Source organism: Cupressus sempervirens, chromosome 3 (assembly GCF_028749045.1).
Source record: "Cupressus sempervirens isolate cs-2001-9-10 chromosome 3, ASM2874904v1, whole genome shotgun sequence".
NCBI lineage: Eukaryota > Viridiplantae > Streptophyta > Pinopsida > Cupressales > Cupressaceae > Cupressus > Cupressus sempervirens.
Window position 1 is genome coordinate 710836015 of NC_143120.1, and position 21459 is coordinate 710857473.

General features: G+C 35.9%; 1 protein-coding gene across 1 annotated transcript in view; it reads right to left on the reverse strand.

Moving 5' to 3' along the window:
- LOC149568738 (multiple organellar RNA editing factor 3, mitochondrial-like) overlaps positions 1-19728 on the reverse strand; it is a 43175-nt gene extending 23447 nt beyond the window's left edge. The window contains exon 1 of the mRNA XM_089821621.1: positions 19091-19728. Within this exon, the coding sequence (XP_089677747.1) occupies positions 19091-19503 (413 nt within the window). The 5' untranslated portion in view covers positions 19504-19728. The remainder of the gene's footprint in view (positions 1-19090) is intronic.
- Positions 19729-21459: the final 1731 nt, after the last annotated feature.

Here is a 21459-nt window from a genome sequence, read left to right on the forward strand (position 1 = left end):
GGAAGAAGCTACATATTCTACTTCAGCAGAGCTTATGGCGACTGATGATCGTTTTCTGCTAAACCACACGATCATCGTTGACCTGAGACTGAAACAACATCCTGTAGTACTCTTACGGTCAATAGAGTTGTGTGCCCAATCAGAATCTAAATATCCGTGAAGATTAATTTCAACTTCATCATATTTGAGACCCATACCAATTGTACCTCGTAGTTATCATAAAATGTGCTTGGTCGTCATTAGATGTCTCTTCTTCGGTTCACACATGTATTGACTTAAAGGCATTAGTTGCATAATAGATATCAGGGCAAGTGTTTACCAAGTACATCAATGGCCCGATAATTTGCTTGTAGTAAGTAAGATCAATAGATTCATATTCAAATCCATCATTCTTCATTTTATGTAGATTTGTTTCCATAAGAGTAGTTAAGGGTTTACAATCCATCATTCCAAACTTAGTTAGAATGTCAACAATGTATTTTCCTTGATTTAGGAAGATAAAATTCTCCTTTTGCCAGACTTCTAGACCTAGGAAGTAATGAAGAAGCCCTAGATCTTTCATGTCAAATTTTGTTGTTAGTTCCTATTTGCATTTAGCTATAAGACGTTCTTTACTTGTTATTAATAAATCATCAACATATAGTACAAGAATAATCATATCACATTCAACTATTTTGAAATATATGTTAGGATTAGATTCATTTTTTGGAATACCCTAATTTTGTGAGGTAGCTGTCTATTCTTTCGTACCATGCCCTAGAAGCTTGTTTAAGACCATACAATGCTTTCTTCAGTTTACCTACACAAGAACTTTTGTCATAAGTGCTAAATCCTTCAGTTTGTTCGATGTATACTTCTTTTTCAATTTCACCATTTAAGAACGCAGTTTGACATCCATTTGGTGTATCTTCCACCCTTTGGATGTTGCAACAGCTATAATGGTTCTGAAAGAGTTGTACCGGGCAACTTGAGCAAAAGTCTCTTTATGATCTATTCCTTCCTTTTGTGAGAATCCGCAAGTTACAAATCTAGCTTTGTATTTTTCAATGCTGCCACCTAGTGCATGCTTAATTTTAAATAACCATTTAGAAGAGACAACTGATTTATCTTTGGGTCTGGGTACAACATGCCACACATCATTTTCTAATATGGATTGATATTTCTTCAGTCATTGCATCTTTCCGAGGTTGGCATGATAATGCTCCTTCAACATTTGTAGGCTTTGTTTTGATGAGTTCAGAGAGTATTGCTACATAGCATGAATGGTTCAATGCTCCTTCAACATTTGTAGGCTTTGTTTTGATGAGTTCAAAGAGTACTGCTACATAGCATGAATGGTTCTTTGCTCTCTTGTTTTCTTTGACTACTTCATCAAGTTCTATATGATTTTCTTCTATCATTTTCTTGCCCAAAGTGGTCTCTTTTTATTGTTAGGATTTGTAGTATTCTCTGAATTTGGATTAGGAGGTGCAAGATTCTCCGTATCAATCTCCCTCTCATTCTCTACTGGAAGGTTCTCATCTAGTGCAGCAGTAGGTTTTGAGTATGATTCATCAATGTTCTTGGAGAGATTAAAAGCAATGTCTTCTTCAAATTTTACATTTCTATTGTTTTCAATTATTCTTTGTCCAGGGACATAGATCCTGTAACCTTTGGATGATTCACTGTACCCAATGAATATGCCCTTCTATCCTTATGGGTTTAGCTTAGTTCTCTTTTCTTTAGGAATGTGAATATAAGCAAGACACCCAAATATTCTTAGGTCGCTTAAATCTGGTTTGTTGCTCGTAAATACTTCTTTAGGAGTTGTATTTTCCAATATTGAGTGAGAACATCTATTTTGGATATAAACTGCAGTGTTAGAGGCTTCAGCCTAGAAGGTGTGAAGATTTTGATCATGCATCATAGCTCTGGCTAATTCAATAATAGATTTGGTTTTCTTTTCTGTGACTCCATTCCGTTGAGGATTATATGGTACAAAAAACTCCCTCTTCATCTCAATAGAGATGCAAAAATCTTTGAAGGTTTTTGAAATATAGTCACCCCCATTATCTGATCGTAGGGTTTTGGTTTTCTGTTCAGATTGGTTTTCAACTAGTGCCTTTAATTCTTTGAATTTGGATAACACTTTGGTTGATTCTTTTTGTTTAAGGAAGTAAATTTGAGTTTTCCTAGAATAGTCATCTATAAAAAATTACATAGAGACATCCGCTTAGGGAAGGTACAACCATTGAACCACATAGATCAATATGAATGAGTTCAAGTACAGATTTAGATTTGTGTTCACTTTTGGGAAAGGACCCTTTTGTGTTTTTACCTAGGGCACATCCTTTGCAAATACCAGAATGATCAGGTTTGAAACTAGGTAACCCTGTTACTAATTTTTCTATGGATGATAAAGCACGAAAATGAAGATCACCTAGTCTTATATGCCAAATTTCATTAATGTTTAAGATTTCATGATTTAGGGTTAGATTTTGATGGTTACAAAGTTTGTACAAACTTCCATCTCTAAATCCAATGGATATAGCATTCTTTATGTTGGAGTTCTTTGGCCAAGATAATACTTTATCTTCTTGGAATGTGATATGAAACCCTTGGTGTGCAAGGCTCGAGATGGAGACCAAATTTTGTTTTATACCAAGTACAAACAACACATTCTTTAGTTGAAGAGTGATAGCTGAATTTAGTTGAATTGAACACGAGCCAATACCTTTTATTAGGAATGTAGAATTATCCCCGATAGTTACTTCTTCAGAGGAGTATCCTTCAAAGCTTTCGAATTTATATCTAAAGTCTATAATATGACGAGATGCTCCACTATCTATAATCCAAGTATTCTTGTTAGAGTTTAGTTCACTTGAGAGTGCTAAAAAATGCAAAGTTTTCATCTTTTTCCTCTCTGACTTTTGCTAGAGCTGCTTCTATTTTCTTTTGTTCCGAACAGAAGTTATGAGTATGACCAAATTTGTCACATTTGAAGCATTGTACTTTTGACCAATCTCTTTTCTTATATGTTTTGTTGAATTCCTTTTTTTTCATTTGAATTTCCCTTTCTTTCCTTTATTGTTGGTATTAACTTGAAGAGCTTGAATATCTCCCTCTTGATTTTAACTAATTCCTCTTGAAATCAATCTTGACCCTTCTTGAGTACACTCATTTTTTAGTTAATCAAATTTAGAAAGTTCAAGTCATGAGCTTAGTCCACGAATAAAAGTTTCCCAAGATAAGGGCAGTCCTTTTAGTGCTATAATGCAAAGTTCTTTGTCATCCACTTGACTTCCAAAAGGTGTAAGTTGATCTTTTAACTCTAAGATTCTTAGGAAATAAGATGTAATCGATTCTCCATTGATCATTTTAATGTATGGTAGATCTTGTTTTAATATTAACAATCTACTAGTGTTATTAATATCTAAGGTATTCTTAATGGTGGAAAACGTCTCATAAGTTGTTTTAAGGCTTGATATAGAGGGGAGGATGTGGTCTTTAACCGAATCTATAATGATCTTCATAGCTTTATTGTTATGTCTTTTCCAAATTGTTTTGTCTGGATCATTTTCTGGCATAGATTTATTTTCCTCTATGTATCCTTCTAATTCCATTTCTCTCACAATAATCATTACTCGTATTTTCCATGATGCAAAGTTGGAGGCTCCTTCATGTCTGTCTTCCAGTCTTTACATGATTCACCATTGTTTTAGATTGAAGATAAATATTGATCTGTTATGAGACTGACTGAATTTCTCTATCAATGTGGCTATGATACCATGCAAATGTAAAAGGATCTCTGATAGAGATAGATTATACTGATTTCTTCTCTATAACTATACTGACCAGCAATGGTGAAGTTCTCATATAGAATTCTGAGTATCTCTTACATATAGAATTCTGATATATAATTTATACTATTGTATGTATGTATTATAATGTCAAGTATATTCTGAAGTCCTTTAAATTACAGCTCTGATTCTCATCACCGATCACTGCTGAAGATAGTACATTGCCTTGTGATTGATGTCTATCTCAACAATCGGCAATAGCATTTATATTAGCAAGAGAGATCATGTCCCTACAGGGACATGACTTTGAGTAATATAATTAAGTTTAACTCGAAAACAGACGGGAGTCACGATTGCCTTTATTTATTTTTGATACTATAAAGATATATATAGTTGTATTAGTTCATATGTGTGTGCGTGCGTGTGAGTGTGTGCGTGCACGTACATTTCAGTATTAATTCATATGTGTGTGTGCATGCGTGTGCGTGTGTGTGATAAACATGAATTCATATAACAAATGTGTGTGCGTGTGCGTGTGTGTGATAAACATGAATTCATATACCAAATGTGAAGTGTACTTCACTTCTACTGAAGCTATACTTTAACATCCATCACCTTCTATGCAAGATTGAACCCAACATGCCAAGGTTTAATGAAGAGGCCAATAACGTACCTTCTATGTATGAATGTAGAAATAAGGTCCCCCTTCAAAAGCCTCGTTTCTACCTCAAATGCATGTCAAAATCACCAGAAAATAGCCCTTTGCAGCTAGCACACTTCCATTTCCCCCTCTACACTCCATGCATGTCATACCCATCTCCAAGAAGGGAAAAGACAAACAAATCTACAAAAACTTGCAATCACAGCATGATTAGATAAATAATTAATGTACTCTTCCACTGAATCAAACTAGATCACAAGAACAGGCCTATTGTCACTTTGTGCAAGGCATCCATTTACCTCATAGACTTAAAACTCCTGATTTGAGATGATCTTCCCCCAAGCCAGTGTTGTCCTCACCAAAAATAGGATTTTTATGCATGATGGGGGATGAACTACTTCTGAGCACAACAAATTTGAATTGCAAACTCTTTCGTCTAGAGGAAACCCCAAGCATCGCCATGCAAGGCAAAAACACAAAAAACCTCCCACCAAAGCCAAGGTTTTGATCAAAATAAAAGCGAAAGGCAACCAGAAACACCACACAAAGATCAAGCTTGGCACGCAGCCCACCAAGCACCGATAAACAAACGTGGGCACAGTTGACCAAATTCACCCCCTCAAATAACACCACAAAACACTCTTACAGCACACAGAAGAAACACCCCCTATATGCAGCATACACCCCCAGAACTCCTCAGCATAGGAACCGCACAAAATGCACTGCGATTATGGACAAACCCTAGCTTGTAACAAAACCAAAACATTGCTCTACCATCTTGTTTTCTATGTAGCCCGACAATTTTTTTAGAATACATTACAAAATGACAAATGCAAACCCTTCAGATGTTAATTTGCTGTAATAATGTCTTATTGCAGCAGCCTTGAGCTCTTTGCAACCATATTTTATCATAATGTCTGCACTCCTAGACCTCAGCCTAAGCCTAATGCCACTAAAATAGATCAAGAGGATGAAGCATGGAAACCGAAATATTTTCCAGGTAGAACAAAAGGATGTACTAAACGCAAATATTGTAAAGAAATTTATCATGGTGGCACCAACATATTGAAATACCATATTGTCAAAATATGCAGCCATGATGTTAATCCATGTAAGCAAGAACCCCGCAAGACTATTTGTGATTGCCAAGCCCACTTAAAGCTTTTGAAGAATTAAAGGAATTAAAGAAGAGGCAACGAAAGAAGATGGCAAGTATCTGTTCCCGTTAAGCCAGAGGTTGTGTTGGAGAGACCTCTTCCATGCCTCCATATTATCCTAGTGTTCCTGCAGCTATTTGTGCTTCTGCAGTTGTTACAGGCTCTACTAGTGCTAGTGGCACTATTAACATTAGTCCTAGAGTTCAGAAATTTAGGATGAATTCATATTTTGAGTCATGCACTGCTCCTGGATCACAACTCTCATTCAGAGCATGCCTCGAACATAGAGGTGCATGATGCTGCTGAAAAAAGAAAATGCCAAATTTTGATGCTATTGCAACATTCCATTTTTTGCAACAAGGTAATTATTTTCATTTGCTTGTTTTAATTTAAAATTTATAGTTTGATATCTAATGAGTTTTTATTACACATATTTATCTTATTTAACCTATTTGTAACAGGACTCCATATTGGCAAGGCGTGATAGGTGTTGTTACCATTTGTGGGGCGGGGTTCACAACAATACTGAGTTAAGTGGCCCACTTTTGTTAGAATCAGTTAATGATGTAAAAGACAAATTACAAAACCATGTGTTTTGGAGCAAAAAAGGTTGCACCATCATGACCGATGGTTAGACCAATAAGAAGAATAAGTCTCTCTTAAACTTTCTTGTTTCTTGCAGAGGTGATTGATCATTCTACTTCCCTAAATGCATTAAATAATTTGAATTTGATCTAGTGATCAACATTTGTAATTTATGATTTATTGTTTGATCATTGATTTTGTTTTATGTTCAGGTTCCACCATGTTCCTCAAGTCTATTGATGCTTTTGCACATTGCAAAAATACCACATACCTATGTGGGGCCATAGAGGGAGTCATTGGTGAGGGGGTAAAGAAAACATAATTCAAGCGGTGACTGACAATGCAGCAACTTATGTTGTTGCAGGTAAACTTTTGATGGAGAAACGCCCAAGAATATTTAGGTCTCTATGTGTTGCTCATTGCATTGACCTTATATTGGAGGACATTGGCAAGTTTCCAAGGGTTGAGCCATGTGCAGATAAGGCCAAAAACATTTGCAAATTTATGTACAATCGTGAATGGGTCCTTGCCGTAATGAGACAATATACAAGGCAAAAGGAGCTGGCTCATCCTAGAATCACAAGATTTGTCACAAATTTCATTGCATCACAGTCCTGCTTCTGTGAATGCATCTTTGAGGTGTATGTTTGTTGGTGACAAGTGGACTACCAATCCTATGCCAAAACCACAGCAGGGATTGATGAGGCAGATTGCATGTTTGATGAGCCAGGTTTTTGGGCCCCTTGGGCACAACTCCAACTTCACAAGCCCATCCACGCAGCCTCTTTTTACATTAATCAGACATTGCATTTCAACCTTGATTTCAAGGCGGATGAGAAGGTTCTTAACGGGCTCTACTAACTTGTAGAGTGGGTGGCTACTGATGAGTGAACAATATCCTCCCCAAGATAGAGGCCTTCAATAATGGACAAGGGGAGCTCTCCTCTCGTCAAATTTGCAGAACCAGTCGGATAAAATTACAGCAAAGTTAAAATACATTTAAGTGCATAATTTGACTATATAAATTCAAGTCTTAAAGTTAAAACTTAGACTAACTTCTTTTTTTTTCCTTATCTCAAATAGTTGGTGGCAAATGTTTGGTCCTAAAACACCAAACCTACAAAGGATTGCCTTCCGCATATTGAGCTACCCATGTAACACTTCGGGTTGTGAGCGCAAATGGAATATGTTTGAGCACATACACTCCAAGAGGCACAATAGACTAACCGTGAAGAGGTTAAATAATCTAGTATTTATTCATTACAATTCATTACAACCTTTGGCTTAGACAAAGGCATAGTTTGGACAGTGACACCACCTTGATCACACTAGAGGAGGCCAATCTTGAATCTATTGGATCAATCAGGCTATGGACCTTAAGTGGATCAGCTAGACAGATAGAGGTTGGGGTTGTAATCATGGCAAAAGGGGAGGGTCAATCACGAGCAAACATAGACATAGTTGATGTTGGTGAGAGTGGCATGTCACAAGCAGAGACTATGGTTGTAGATCATCGAGGACCTACCTTAGACACCTTCACAAGAAAGATGCAAGCTCTTCTTAGTCGTAGACTTGTTTTGTTTTGATATACGTTTGATTTTGAAGCATTTGATATAATGGACTTCATATTCTATGAGTTTTTTATACATTTGATTATTATTTATAATCTTATATATCTAAGTTTGTTATTTCCTTTAGCTAGAAGTTGCATTTATACTTATGTGGTCAATGTGTACTTGTGTATGTGATCAAATTAGCTTCTATTAATGATTTAATGCGTCTTTAAGCTTTTCTTAATAAAGGGTTCATGAAACAAGTTGTAAATCCTTTAAACTCTCTAAATTTCTTGGGTTCCCACTTTATTGAGTCCTACCGAGTTCAATTGTCGAGTCTTGATTCGAGTTACCCCTATTGAGTTCGAGCCAAGTCTAAGTCTTGTACCTATGGTACAGATTGTCCCTCTAAACTTTAAGCAAAGTTTGCTAAGGGTCTTTATGATCCTAAGCTCCTCTCAAACAGTTTGCAACAAGAATCCTAGGCACATCGGTGAGAGTTGGTAGTACAAGGAAATGGAGATGCAACATGTGCAATATCGAATATTTTGGCAACATCATTAGAGTTAATGCATTACTTCCTCTTTATTTGAGGAAAAGGTGTGGTTTCATGTAGATTTTTGGAACAAGTTGCAAATATCCATTACAAAATTGAGATGAACAAAGTGTTCTTGATAACAATGTAGTTGCCATGCCTACTACTATGTCTCGTAGGATGCACATTCATGTTGTTCAACAATGCCAGAGCTACCGACATGTTTCTACTTGAACATTGCATCAAAGAGCAAGATCAATATCAAGATCTTCATCCACTTAGAGTGTTGTGGCTAGATTACAATAGGATAAAGGCAAACAAAAAATGCCATGGCTAAATTATTCGATGTGCAACTCAAGGATGAGATAGATGATGTCAATGGCATCTCATTTCGTGTAGCTCAATCTCCTTATAAGGAGATGATATGAATGGTGGCAAGGGGAGGGTCATCATATGTGTCACTAGGTGAACACAAAATTGAGGACCACAATGTTAGATAAGAACCATTCCAAGATCAATGTTTTAATGGAAAGGTGAAGGAATGTTGGGTGTAGTCTAGATGCAACATAGTTATGGATGGGTGGATTGACATTATGCATAATCCACTCATCAAAGTCAAGGTTACACATGCAAAGGGCTCATACTTTCTCAAGGTAGTTGATTGTATTGAGCATCACAAAGATGTTGATTTTCAATTTGAGGTCCTTAGAGAGGTTATTGAGGAGGTTGGGTCACAAAATATGGTTCAAGTAGTAATAGATGCAATAAGTGTGTACAAAGTTGCAAGGAAGCTTATCGAGGCAACGTACAAATATATTCGGTGGACTCCATGTGTGCATGGCATCAACAATGCATTCAAGGACATGGGGAAGATTGACTACATTAGTGGAGTAGTCAGCAATGTGATAGATTTGCAAATGATTATCTGCAACCACAATTCACATGCACTCTTAAGGAGCTTTGTGAAAGACTTCTTGAAATTAGTTGAGACTAGATATGCATCCTATTTCATTCTCTTAGAAAGAATGATTAAGATCGCACTGCAATTCGTGGTCATGAATATAGAGTGGAATTGATGGTGTAAAGCTAAGTTAAGGCAAGGGAAGAGGGTGAAGGATATCGTGAAGAGTGATCTATATTGGAGTAAAGCAAAATATATTGTCTCCATCATTGCTATGGTTTTCTAGGTCATCAGATATGGGGATGGGAATGCACCTAACCTTATAGAGATGTATGAGTGCATCAATTCTATACCTAACTAGATGGGGGTGGTTGTGCAAGGGACCCCACTTTAGCATTCTACAATGTGCACATTCAGCCAATCATTCAACGCAAATGGTACAAGCTAAGCACACCCTTGCATTAAGTTGTTTACGCATTGAATTTGAAGTGGCACATGCTTAGGCCTAGTAGAGTTACACTGATTTAGAATGATGAGGTGAACACAAGGTTCTTTAGGTGCATCGATAAGAAGTATGATCCTACTCTTGCTAACACAATTTGCACTAAATGGAAGAAATTTGTCACTCTGAAGGGCTATTCTAATGCAGCAAAGCTGGATATAGGAACTATGGAGCAAGAAGACCCAATTTTGTAGCGCAATTGTCATGGACAAAAATCAAAGCCGACCATTTTTGTCATGGACAAAAATCAAAGCCTACCACACTAGCCATTTGTCTACCATCTCAAGTTCCTAGTGCTTTAGCTGCGGAAAGGAACTAATCTATTAATAGCTTCATCCACTCCCTAAGAGGAACAACCTTACCTCTAAGAGAGTGATGGACAAGCATCCAGGGTATAGGAGCAATCTTGCATCACCCAAAAGAAATGTTATGCTTTTTTCTTCTTTTTTCTAGTTTTCTGTAGCTTTTTCCAAGTCCATTATGATAGTTACACTATATAAGATATATAGTGTTAAATATAAAAAGAGAAAACTAGAAAAATTATGAAACTCAAAAACACACTAGAACAAATTAAACAGTTATTTGTCCTAAGAAAACCCTCCACTTGAGGGTGAAAACCCCAGCTACACCAAAACTCGATCCTTTTTTGAAGGCCCAAAAATCTAAATACAATACTCTCAAGCTTAATCAGAAAATAAATCTAATCAGGGATTGTTAGCTCATAACAATCTATAGTTGAATGCCTTTTAATAGTTCCAACGACACTTCTTGCATTTACAATACATAGAACTCCTTATGTACCTCACAAATACTTAATATAAAAGATTGACACAACAGAATGATCATACATTGATCATACACTTAATGTCTGAAGCAAAAATATTGAAAAGGGCAAACACGGTAATGACTCTAGCAGACCAAATAATAGTTGTTGCAAATGCAATACTCTCACACCAACTTCCACTTGAATAATCAACACACGCACTTTTGCGATGCAAGACATCATCAAGAAAGACTAATACAAAGGTAGACAAAAAGGCACAATGGCAATTACATCCCATGTCATTTTGTCTTCCATCAACCCATATTGTTTCTATTTATTGAACCTTTACGCAAGATACAATATCATCAATGATAATATAGGGTGCTCACAACAAGACCATTGCCAACAAGCACAGTAATTACAATGTAGCTTGAAATATGACACTCCATAATGGTCGATGATGGTCATGAGAGAGTTGTTTCACCTTCAAACTCTATAAAGTCCCAAATACAATGACCATCACATGAAGGAGATGAAACACAGAGGTAAATGATCTGGCACAAATAAAACAACTATCCAAAATATACTCACAAAGGTAACAACAATACGGAAGAAAGAAGGAAGCAAAGGTAAACAATTAAACAACACTACAAATAAAGAACCAAATAATGATAACAGTGAATAACAAGGCTCGCAAAGGTAATAGAAGTATGAAGCAACTGTTTTGATCAAACTTGAGAGCAACAAATTAATAACAAAGGAGATAGAAAGCCCATCGCAAGTATGAATAATGTCTCTTGGTGCTACCAAAACATTAACACTCCCTCTTAGAAAAGGAGATATCATTTACAAATTTCCATGTCATGGAATTTCTCAACATGGCAAACACAATGGCTACACCCACATGTGTTTAAAAAAAAAACTTTAACACAAATTCTCTCAACGTTATAGCATTACAGAAATAAACACATGTGGGTCTTTTCCCATGTGTGAAATAAACACAAGCTCACATCACAGAGTTACTCAATATTATGTTGCCATGGAGTCTCTCAACATAACATCCAGTATGACTACTCCCACGAGTGGAAAGAGAACACAGCTTTCACCTCTATAACAAATGGATTTTCCTAACAAAATAAAGGTGCTCTAGAAAGAGTTTTCATCAACTAATTATTGAAACAAAATATCTTGAATTCCTTTTCATGAGACATTAACTGATTTTAACTACTAACGATTAACTTGAGATAACAAAACCAAACTAAAATAATTGTAATAACGTTCAACAAAAAAATTGTATTAATGATTAATTGAAATAACGATTTTTTTATCTTTCCTTGCATACAAGTAAAGTAAATGCATAACATGAAGTGGAAAGAGGAAAATATGTGAAGTCTTTAATTAGTTGTGCAAGCCTCGACTTTCAGTAAAAGGATAAGCATTGACTTAGGCTTAACCTCCCAACCTCGGACCATATTCATCTCCATACAATCTATTCAATAGAAAGGCCTTCCCTACCCAAGGATCAGGCTTGCGATATTTAATCCAGCCACTTGAGCATTTCGGTGTTTAGAATGTCCGCACAGTTATGGACGAAAATGTCTGAATAACTGGCACTACTGACATCAAATGATCATAGATGGCAAACATGCCTTTAACGACCTTGGCCAAGATTTTTGGATGGGTTCAATGACCCAATCACCACCGCTCAACTTACAACAGGGGAACAATAAGTATGAACATGCATGAGCTATTAAAATGATTTAAAATAATTTAGAATTGTTATCTCTGACTTTTATTTCTATGTTATTGCAGATTTTCATCTCACCTCTTCACCTTTTCCATGGTTATACAGCCGATGAGTCCCAGGTGTTCAAAACTCAGAGCAATCAGTTTTGTCTGTTTATCCCCAACTTGATATAAAAACATTACATGTTTTCAACATATCACATATTTGTGACCTGAGAAAGAAAATCTTGGGAAAATAAATACCATGACATCCAGCAGTAAAATAAAGATGTGAAATCATATCATGAATAATTGGTATTAACCTATCATGAGAAGTTCTAACTTAAGGAGGAACTATTTGATGATATCAAACAAGGATGATGTACGGCATTTCAAGAATCTGTAGCTTACTATTGTAATTACAATGTAGTGATATCTGATAAAAAGAATATATTATAAATCAATTAGATATGGTAAGTCAACCACATAACCTAGTAAGTTCAGAAGTATTGGAGCCTTGGATGGACGTTAATATTCAGTTCCTTCACAGAATTAACTTCAGGCGCAGCTCTCAATGTGATTACCAATCACGTCTTCAGCAAAGTATTAATGAAATGGCAAAATTGTTGCAAGAAAAAATGCAAAGAGATATCGTGTGGAATAATGCAGAGATATCGGTGGAATAATGCAGAGATATTGGTGGAATAATGCAGAGATATCAATGGAATAATGATGCCCATGGTTTCTCACGGCTTCATATTATAAAGAAGTATTCAAAAACCTTTTGGCTTCCAAAAAGCCGTAAATTAAAAAAAAGAACTTGGCTTCTTGAACACCAATATGCCAAATGTGCTTTATCGGTTACTAGCAAGAATTTGAATAAATATGGGAAAAGATTTGAAGGTTATAAATCAAGGATAATTATAATACATTTATCTACTTGCACATAGATGTACTTATGAGGTGGCATCATATTATTTATTTATAAATATAATATTATGGTGTCACCTTTATTCCTATATCTATGTGCACGTACATTAATATACATTATAATGATGTGGTGGAAAAGTCAATCAAAACAATTTGAGGTATGCATTATTTTTAATTAAAATAATTAATGTTTTAAATGTTTATTTAATAGCTCATGCAGATCCGTCGATTGTACCCTGATGTTCAAGTCGCTAGGTCCTTACCAAGACAATTAAAGGTCATCCTTATCAACCCGATAATTGGACTAAGCTAGTATCCCATTCCGTTGATTTCGTTCTGCAATGCTTCTCCCCTTCATCTTCTCCTGCAACCACCCGTGCAACATTTCCACGATAATAACAAGTTCCATGATAAATCCATAATAACATTTAATGTAGATAAGGAATTTCATTATTAACCATAATTCCAAAATCAAGCAACTGCTAATCATCACATGGCAAAAAATGGATAACGGCCGTCATCATTAAACAATTAACATAATGAATACAATTGATATATTTAACCACTCTCTTCACATGATTATGAAAGGAAATCTATTCAATCCAACGGCTATAAATAAATTTCAATTAGATCAAAATTTGGGATGTAACAACCTCAAATTTCTATCGTAGAGAAAAATGCATTACAAGGGCTTTCACCTCAAATTTCTCTATCTATGAGAAAAACGGATTACATGAAATAAGTATCATTGGAGTTGAGACTCTCTCTCTCTTAGCCAAGAGCATCATTCTCCACAATACCAAGCTTATCTCAAAAATAGGAAGACTTCACTCTAGGAAGTAGCTTGGTGAGAATGTCAATTGCCTACTCATCAATGCAGAAGTACTTGAGCTCAATTGCTTTCAGCATGTCTCTTAAATAATGATACTTGATCTCCACATGCTTGGATCTATCATGGAAAGCAGGATTAACCAAAAGCTTCATGCAGCTTTGGTTGTCATAAAGTATCATAATTAGTTCCAAAACCTGCCCAGACAATCCTACAAGAAGCTTTTGAAGCAACACTGCTTCTCGAGCTGCCACACACGCTGCAACAAATACAGCTTCTGATGTACTTTGAGCCACACATGATTGTTTCCTTCTACACCAGGAAATCATAGTTGAACCTAAGTTGAAATAACAATTGGAGGTGCTCTTCTTGTCAAGGACACACCCTGCCCATTAATCCCAACTTCAATACATAAATTTTGGAAGACACCAGAAGTATATTCACACCCATTGTCAGCCCTTAACACTTTGATCATCTTATCAGACAAATTCTCAACTTGACTTTTGAACTCTTTAAAGCTCAACAACACTTCATCAGACTTGTTAGTTTTCAAAAAATAAATCCAGGTCTTGCATGAGAAATCATCAATAAAAGTCACAAAGTACCGAAAACCACTTAATGAAGCAATAGACATAGGTTCACATCAGTCAGGATGAATAAGCTCTAAAATTTCTTTAGCTTTACTTTCACTATTATGAAAAAGGACTTTTAATGTTCTTACCTTGAGCAAAACCTTTGCAGATACCATAATGTTCTTGATTGAACTTTGGAAAGCCAATAACCATCTTCTCCATGGAGGAAAGAGATCATAATTTAGATGATGGTAGTACTATAGCTAACTAGTACTAATGGAGTCATGTGTTAAGGATTGAATAGGACAAGCAAAAAGTCTATATAGACTGTCATGATGAACACCAATTTCACAAGCTATCTTAAAAGTAGTGTTTTTCTTCCATGCAAGAACTTTGCCTTCAGCAAATGCAACTTGGTATCCTTTATCTTCCAACACAGAATTAGAAATCAGATTTCTCTTTATTCTAGGGGCAACCAGTACATCACTCAGATGAAGAGGAATTCCTAAATCTAAATGAAAGGGTGTAGCTCCAACACCTTTCACAAAATAACAAGCATCATCCCCAATAATAACTTGCAATGAGTATCCCTTTGTATCAGATTAGAAAGATGCTCTCGGTATCTCGTACTATGGCAAGAAGCTCCAATACCAACTAGCCAAGTATCACAATCAATAGGAACATTGCTTGAAAGAGCTGATATAAATATGAAGCCCTCTTAAATTTTATTCGATTCTCTGTGAGGAGAGCTATTTTCAACATTTTTAACAACTTGGTACACCATCATAACCAGGTCTTTGTTCTGAATTGAATCTCCAATAGCATTTAGTTGATCCTTTAATTATGTAATCTCCATGAAGAAGATACAACATATTCTCCTCTAGCCATTTTATTATTTAGGAGTTGACATCTCAAAGCTAGAGCTATGGCTAGTGTAGTTGAATCCATAGAAACTTTGAAGACTCTCAAACATCTCTTTAGCTGAATTCAACTTATAGATATAATAGGTACTAGATGATCCTTAACAAAAATCAATCAATATCTTTCTTGCCATGATATTGTTCTTCCTCCATTGAGCTTTCTCAGGGTCATCATGAGGTTCAACTACATCAGACTTCACACAGTTGAGAAGATCTTTTCTTCGAAAGCAATAAGGACTCTAAAGTTGGATGCACCATCCAACCTGCCTTCAACTTTTTGTTCATTCACCATTGTAAGAAGTTGAAATAAATTTTGCTAGGAGACAAGCAAAAAATATTTCAAAGCTTAAGAATTCTGGTTCTGGATCTTTTCTTTAGACCTGCTCTAATACTGTGTTAAATTTAAAACCAAAAAAGTAGAGAAACAAAATTTTGAAACTCAAAAACACACCAGAACAAATAACACAATTATTAGTCCTGGGAAAACCCTCCACTTGAGGGTGAAAAAACCAGGCAGACCAAAAATTAATCCTTTATTGAAAGCCCAAATATCTAAATACAATGCTCTCAAGCTTAATTAAAAAATAAATCTAATCACAGATTGTTAACTCTTAACAATCAATAATAATGTGCCTTTTAACAGTTCAAGCAACAGTTGCTCACATTTACATTACTTGCAACTCCATATGTACCTCAGAGATACTTAATATTAAAGTTTGACACAACAAAATGATCATACATTGATCATACATATAATGTCTGAGGTCAATATATCAAAAGTATGTATGTCTGAGGTCAATATATCAAAAAGGCAGACATAGAAGACCCAATGATAGTTGTTGTAGACACAATACTATCACACCAACTCCCACCTGAATAATCAACACTCACACACCTTTGCAATGCAAAGACATCACCAAGAAAGATTAATACCGAAGTATACCAAAGTAGACAAAGAGACAACAGTAGTTACATCTCGTGTCATTCTGTCTTCCATCAATCTGCATCGTCTGTAGCTTTATTGAACCTTCATGCAAGATACAATATCATTAGATGATAATAGAGGGTGCTCACAACACGACTATTGCCAGCAAGCACGGTAATTACAACGTAGCTTAAAACACGATTATGATTGTGCTCCATTAATGGACAATGACAGTTAAAAGAGTCATTTCACTTTCAAACTCTATGAAGCCTCAAATCAATGACCATTACATGGAGGTGAAACACAGAGGTAAATGATCTGGCAACACTAAAACAACTATCCCGAAATATACTCACGAAGGCAACAACAATACAGAAGAACAAAGGAAGCAGAGATGAACGAACTAAATGGCAATAAAATAATAAAACCAGATAATGATAACACTAAATAGCTCACAAAAGTAACAAAAGTATGAAACAACCAATCTGATCAAACTTGAGGATAACTGATCATCAACAAAGGATAGCAAGCCCATTGCAAGTACAAATGATGTCTTCTGTTGTTACCAAATTATTAACATATAGAACCTAAAAATAGCATAAAATAGTCACACAACATTTTCCGGGGTATTGTTTCCATTTGGAGTCGTGTTTCAAGACTTTTTCCATTTTGATCAAGTTGACACGAAAATTGGACAAAAGAAGCAAAATTGATAAAATAAGGGATTGGTAAAAGAGTCACCTCAATATGCGATAATATTTTTCTTTCAAAAAAAAAAATCTAATGAGGCTTAAAACTAAAAATTGAAGAGCTTAGAGGCCTTGGAAAGGTTCAAAATCCAAAAACGTGCCATTGTAGATCCCTTCACAAGATTTTCATATTATATAAACAAATTGGACGCCCAAGTCAAAAGTTATGGTTTTCAAAACTTGTGTCATCAAGACTCAAACTTCAATACAAAAATGAAGATAGAAAATTCACCAAGGCAGGAACTTGAACAAATAACATTTGAACTAATGAAAGTCTCGAGCACAATTCTTTTTTGTGTTTGCAAGGTAAATAAGATATTTCATCGTCAATAATCGGTTTACATATTATGGAGAAATGACCACTTATCATTTTTTGTTACTAATAACTATGGTTTCAAAGGAAAACAATATTGGTATTGCTAGAGTTTCAAGGGTTTCCATTTCCTAGCTGAAATATTCCATTGAACACATGGCTTTAAGGAGTTTTCAAAAAACGCGAAAAGAAATAGATAGGAAAAATGAGAACACGAGTTGTTTCTGTTGCCTAGCTGAAATATTATATCCTGAGTAGGGTTTGAAGGGCTTCAACATTGAATAATTAAATCCAAAAAATGTTATGAACATTTTTCAGATTAAAAGAAAAATTTACCTGCCAACAACAGCTGCAAGTGTTTTCACATAGGTGGCCACCATCTCATCCTCAGGGGGCTTGGGATCCTTAGGGACTCCATAACAATAAGCCAATGCTCATAATCGCATTCATCCAAAAGAATCATCTCCCTGGGCAGCCTGTTGCTCCAGTTTGGAGACTGGTCGTTCGACGGGGAATACCCTGACCCCAACGTTGTCTTGCACTGAACTGTTTGATGAGATCGTATAACACGAGGGAACAGTGTAGAAGAAGGACGACAGCTTTTGGAATGAAATAAAAATGATGTTTTAAGGGTATGAGAAAATGCTGACGAAACCCTACTTGAACTGTGTCGAGAAGAGAAACTTCTGCAGAGTTTTATGGAGAAATTTGGGTTAGGACACAAACGAAGACCCACGAAAGCCATTAATTACAGATGGCAGAGAAAATGTTTGCAGAATCAAGGCTTATTGGTTTTTGTAGGATTTAGAAGTTGCATTGGTTTTAAGTTCTTTTAGGATTTAGCACATTGAGATACATATTTCTTTTGTTATCTAGAGTTTTGGCTGATGCGGCCAGATTTTGGACACTGTGATTTAAAATGGATACCCACTCAATTTGGTGAAACAGGGATGATAGCTAAGAATTAGAAAAATCCTAGGCAGAGATAAGAGAGCCTTACAGATAGATTAGTTCCAGAGAATAAGAATTAACGCTAACGGCTACAGATGAAGACCTAAAGTCCATTGTCCTCGAAGGTTCTTTAAGGAAGAGAACAGATTGTGGTATGCAATGGGTATGTTGAAGAGGTTTGGAAGGTTATTATACTTCTTGAATCAGATTACAGAAAGTTATTTTCATTTAATTCAGCTTTGCCGCCAACTTAACTTCAACATACATTCAAGTTTTTTGGTACTTCTTTACATTTAATTTTATAATAGATCAGAATGCAAAAGAAAACACAGCTTTTATCCAAAGTCTCGAGCACAATCCTTTATTGTGTTTGCAAGGTAAATAAGATATTTCGTCAATTTCAATAGGGAATTTACATATTACGGAGAAATCCACAACGATAACGTGACCACTTCTCATTTATTGTTACAAGTAACTGTGATTTCAACGGAAAACAAAATCGGTATTGCTAGAGTTCGAACGGTTTCCATTGCCTGGCTGAAATATTCCATTGAACGCATGGCTTTAAGGAGTTTTCACAAAACACGAAAAAAAATAGATAGGAAAAATGAGAACACCAAGTTATTTCCGTTGCCCAGCTGAAATATTATATCTAGAGTAGGATTTGAAGGGCTTCAACAATGAATAATTAAATCCATAAAAATGTTTCTAACGTTTTTCAGATTAAAAGAAAAATTAACCTGCCAACAATAGCTGCAAGTGTTTTCACATAGGTGGCCACCATCTCATCCTCGGAGGGCTTGGGATCCTTAGGGAACTCCATAACAATAAGCCAGTGCTCATAATCGCATCCATCCAGAAGAATCGTCTCCCTGGGCGGCCTGTTGCTCCAGTTTGGGGACGGGTCGTTCAACGGGGAATACCCTGACCCCGACGTAGTCTTGCACCGCACCGTTTGATGAGATCGTATAACATGAGGGAACAGTGCAGAAGAAGGACGAAAGATTTCGGAATGAAATGAAAACGATGTTTTATGGGTACGAGGAAATGCTGAAGAACCCCTAATTGCAGAACTCTGTAGTGAAGAGAAACTTCTGAAGAGTTTTACGGAGTAATTTAGGTTAGGGCGAAAACGAAGTCCCACAGAAGCCATTAATTTCAGATGGCAGAGAAAATGTTTGAAAAATCAAGGTTTATTGATTTTTGTAGGATTTAGACGTTGCAGTGGTTTTAAGTTCTTTAGGGTTTAGCACATTGAGATACATATTTCTTTCGTTATCGAAAGTTTGGCTGATGCAACCGGGTTTTGGACATTGTGATTTAAAACGGATTCCCACTCGATTTGGGGAAATGGTGACTGAAATCCGGAGGGAGCCTTAAAGTAAGTAGCTCCGGAGAGTAAGAATTAATAGGCAGGAATGGAGAGTAGGCATGTAATATTGGGAATAGGAATGGCTATTCCAATAACAGCTATTCTTTGGAATGGGTATAAGCTCATTTTAGAGGTAAAATGAAAATACTTATTCCTATTTCCTATTCGAAGTGATGAACCAAACATAAAATAGAAAACGTATTTTAAATTTTCTATTCTTATTCCAGCAACCAAACGGACCCTAACGGCTAAAAATGAAGAATTGAAGTGTACTCATTGTCCTCGAAGGTTTTTGTAAGGAAGAGAATAGATTGGTGTGTAATGGTCGACTAAGTGAGGCCACAAACAGGGGACCTCATCCTTATTGGATTTGAACCTTGATGGCAAGGATAACAACTCAACAACTTAACCATCACAACATGCCACTATTGGCAAGTGTGAAATAAATCTTAGAATCTAAATAAGTTCATAGAAAGAGAGCAAGAAAAGAAAGAGGAATAGATTAAAATGGGAGAAATAAATATATAAAGGGATGGATAGAACAAGATGTAGAAAGATACAAAGATGGACATGAAGTGATTTATGAAGAAAGTGGAGAGATAGGGATATGGAGATATGGAGAGAGTATGAAAGGAAGAGGGAGAGAAACAAATAAAGAGTTTGAGATAGGTGGATTGTATGTGTGTACAAAGAGAAGGGAAGGGAGAAATGGGGAGAGAAAGGGAGATAAAAAGAGGGTGAGGGGGGAATAGAGGGGAAAATGTAGGTAGAGAGAGAAGGGGATGAGACATATAGGTATAAGGATGGATAGAGAAGAATAGGGGAGGAAAAGGGAGGAACTAGATATATTGTTGAGGGAGAAGGTGAGGGAGAGAATAAGAGGTATAGATAGAGGTTGATATAGAGAGATAGAAAGAGGTGGGGCAACCAACAAAGATTTAGGGAGAGAGAAATGGGGAGGTAAATATGAGAAAATTATTAGTAGTAGGAAGATGGAAGAGAGGAAGAGATGGGGGTGGTGATAAAAATATGGAAGAGCTCGACAAATGGGGATAAGGAGGGAGAGAACGTGTTAAAGAAATATGATATTCAAATCTTATAAGTGTATGAGTATATTCACATGGAGATGCATGAACCAAATTATACCTAACACATCAACAAAGATGTTGAAGCGAGTTGACACTTAAGATGGTAGATATACTTTTGATCATCTTTGGAATAATGTTACTAATTTTTTTAAAATATTGAATTGTTTGACTAACATGTATAATCTCATTTTTTTTTTTGACACATGTACAACATAATTTAGCTCCATTATCCCCTTATACTTCTCAAGATAGTAGACATGTGAGAGATCAAAACATAAAATATTTGCAACTACAATATGTGACTTGTCATTCATAATTATATTGATAAGCAAGTTGATTTTGTAAAAATGAGTGTCAAGGGAGGAAGCTGTTGGAAATATAAGAGGAGTCACTAAGAGGGGAGGGGTGAATTAGTTACCACTACAATAAATCCCAGATCCCTTAGATGTCAGTACGAAACAACTCTGTGAAAACTTAACTATGTTGATGCTCAGCAAACACATAGAAAAATGTCGTAACTCGGTAAACACTGAAATAGCTCGGCAAATGCTTAACATGAAAATCTTAAGATGTTAACTGTGATTGATATTACTTTAACTTAGTTGCACACACATACAATAAATAGCATGAACACACTTGACACCAAGAT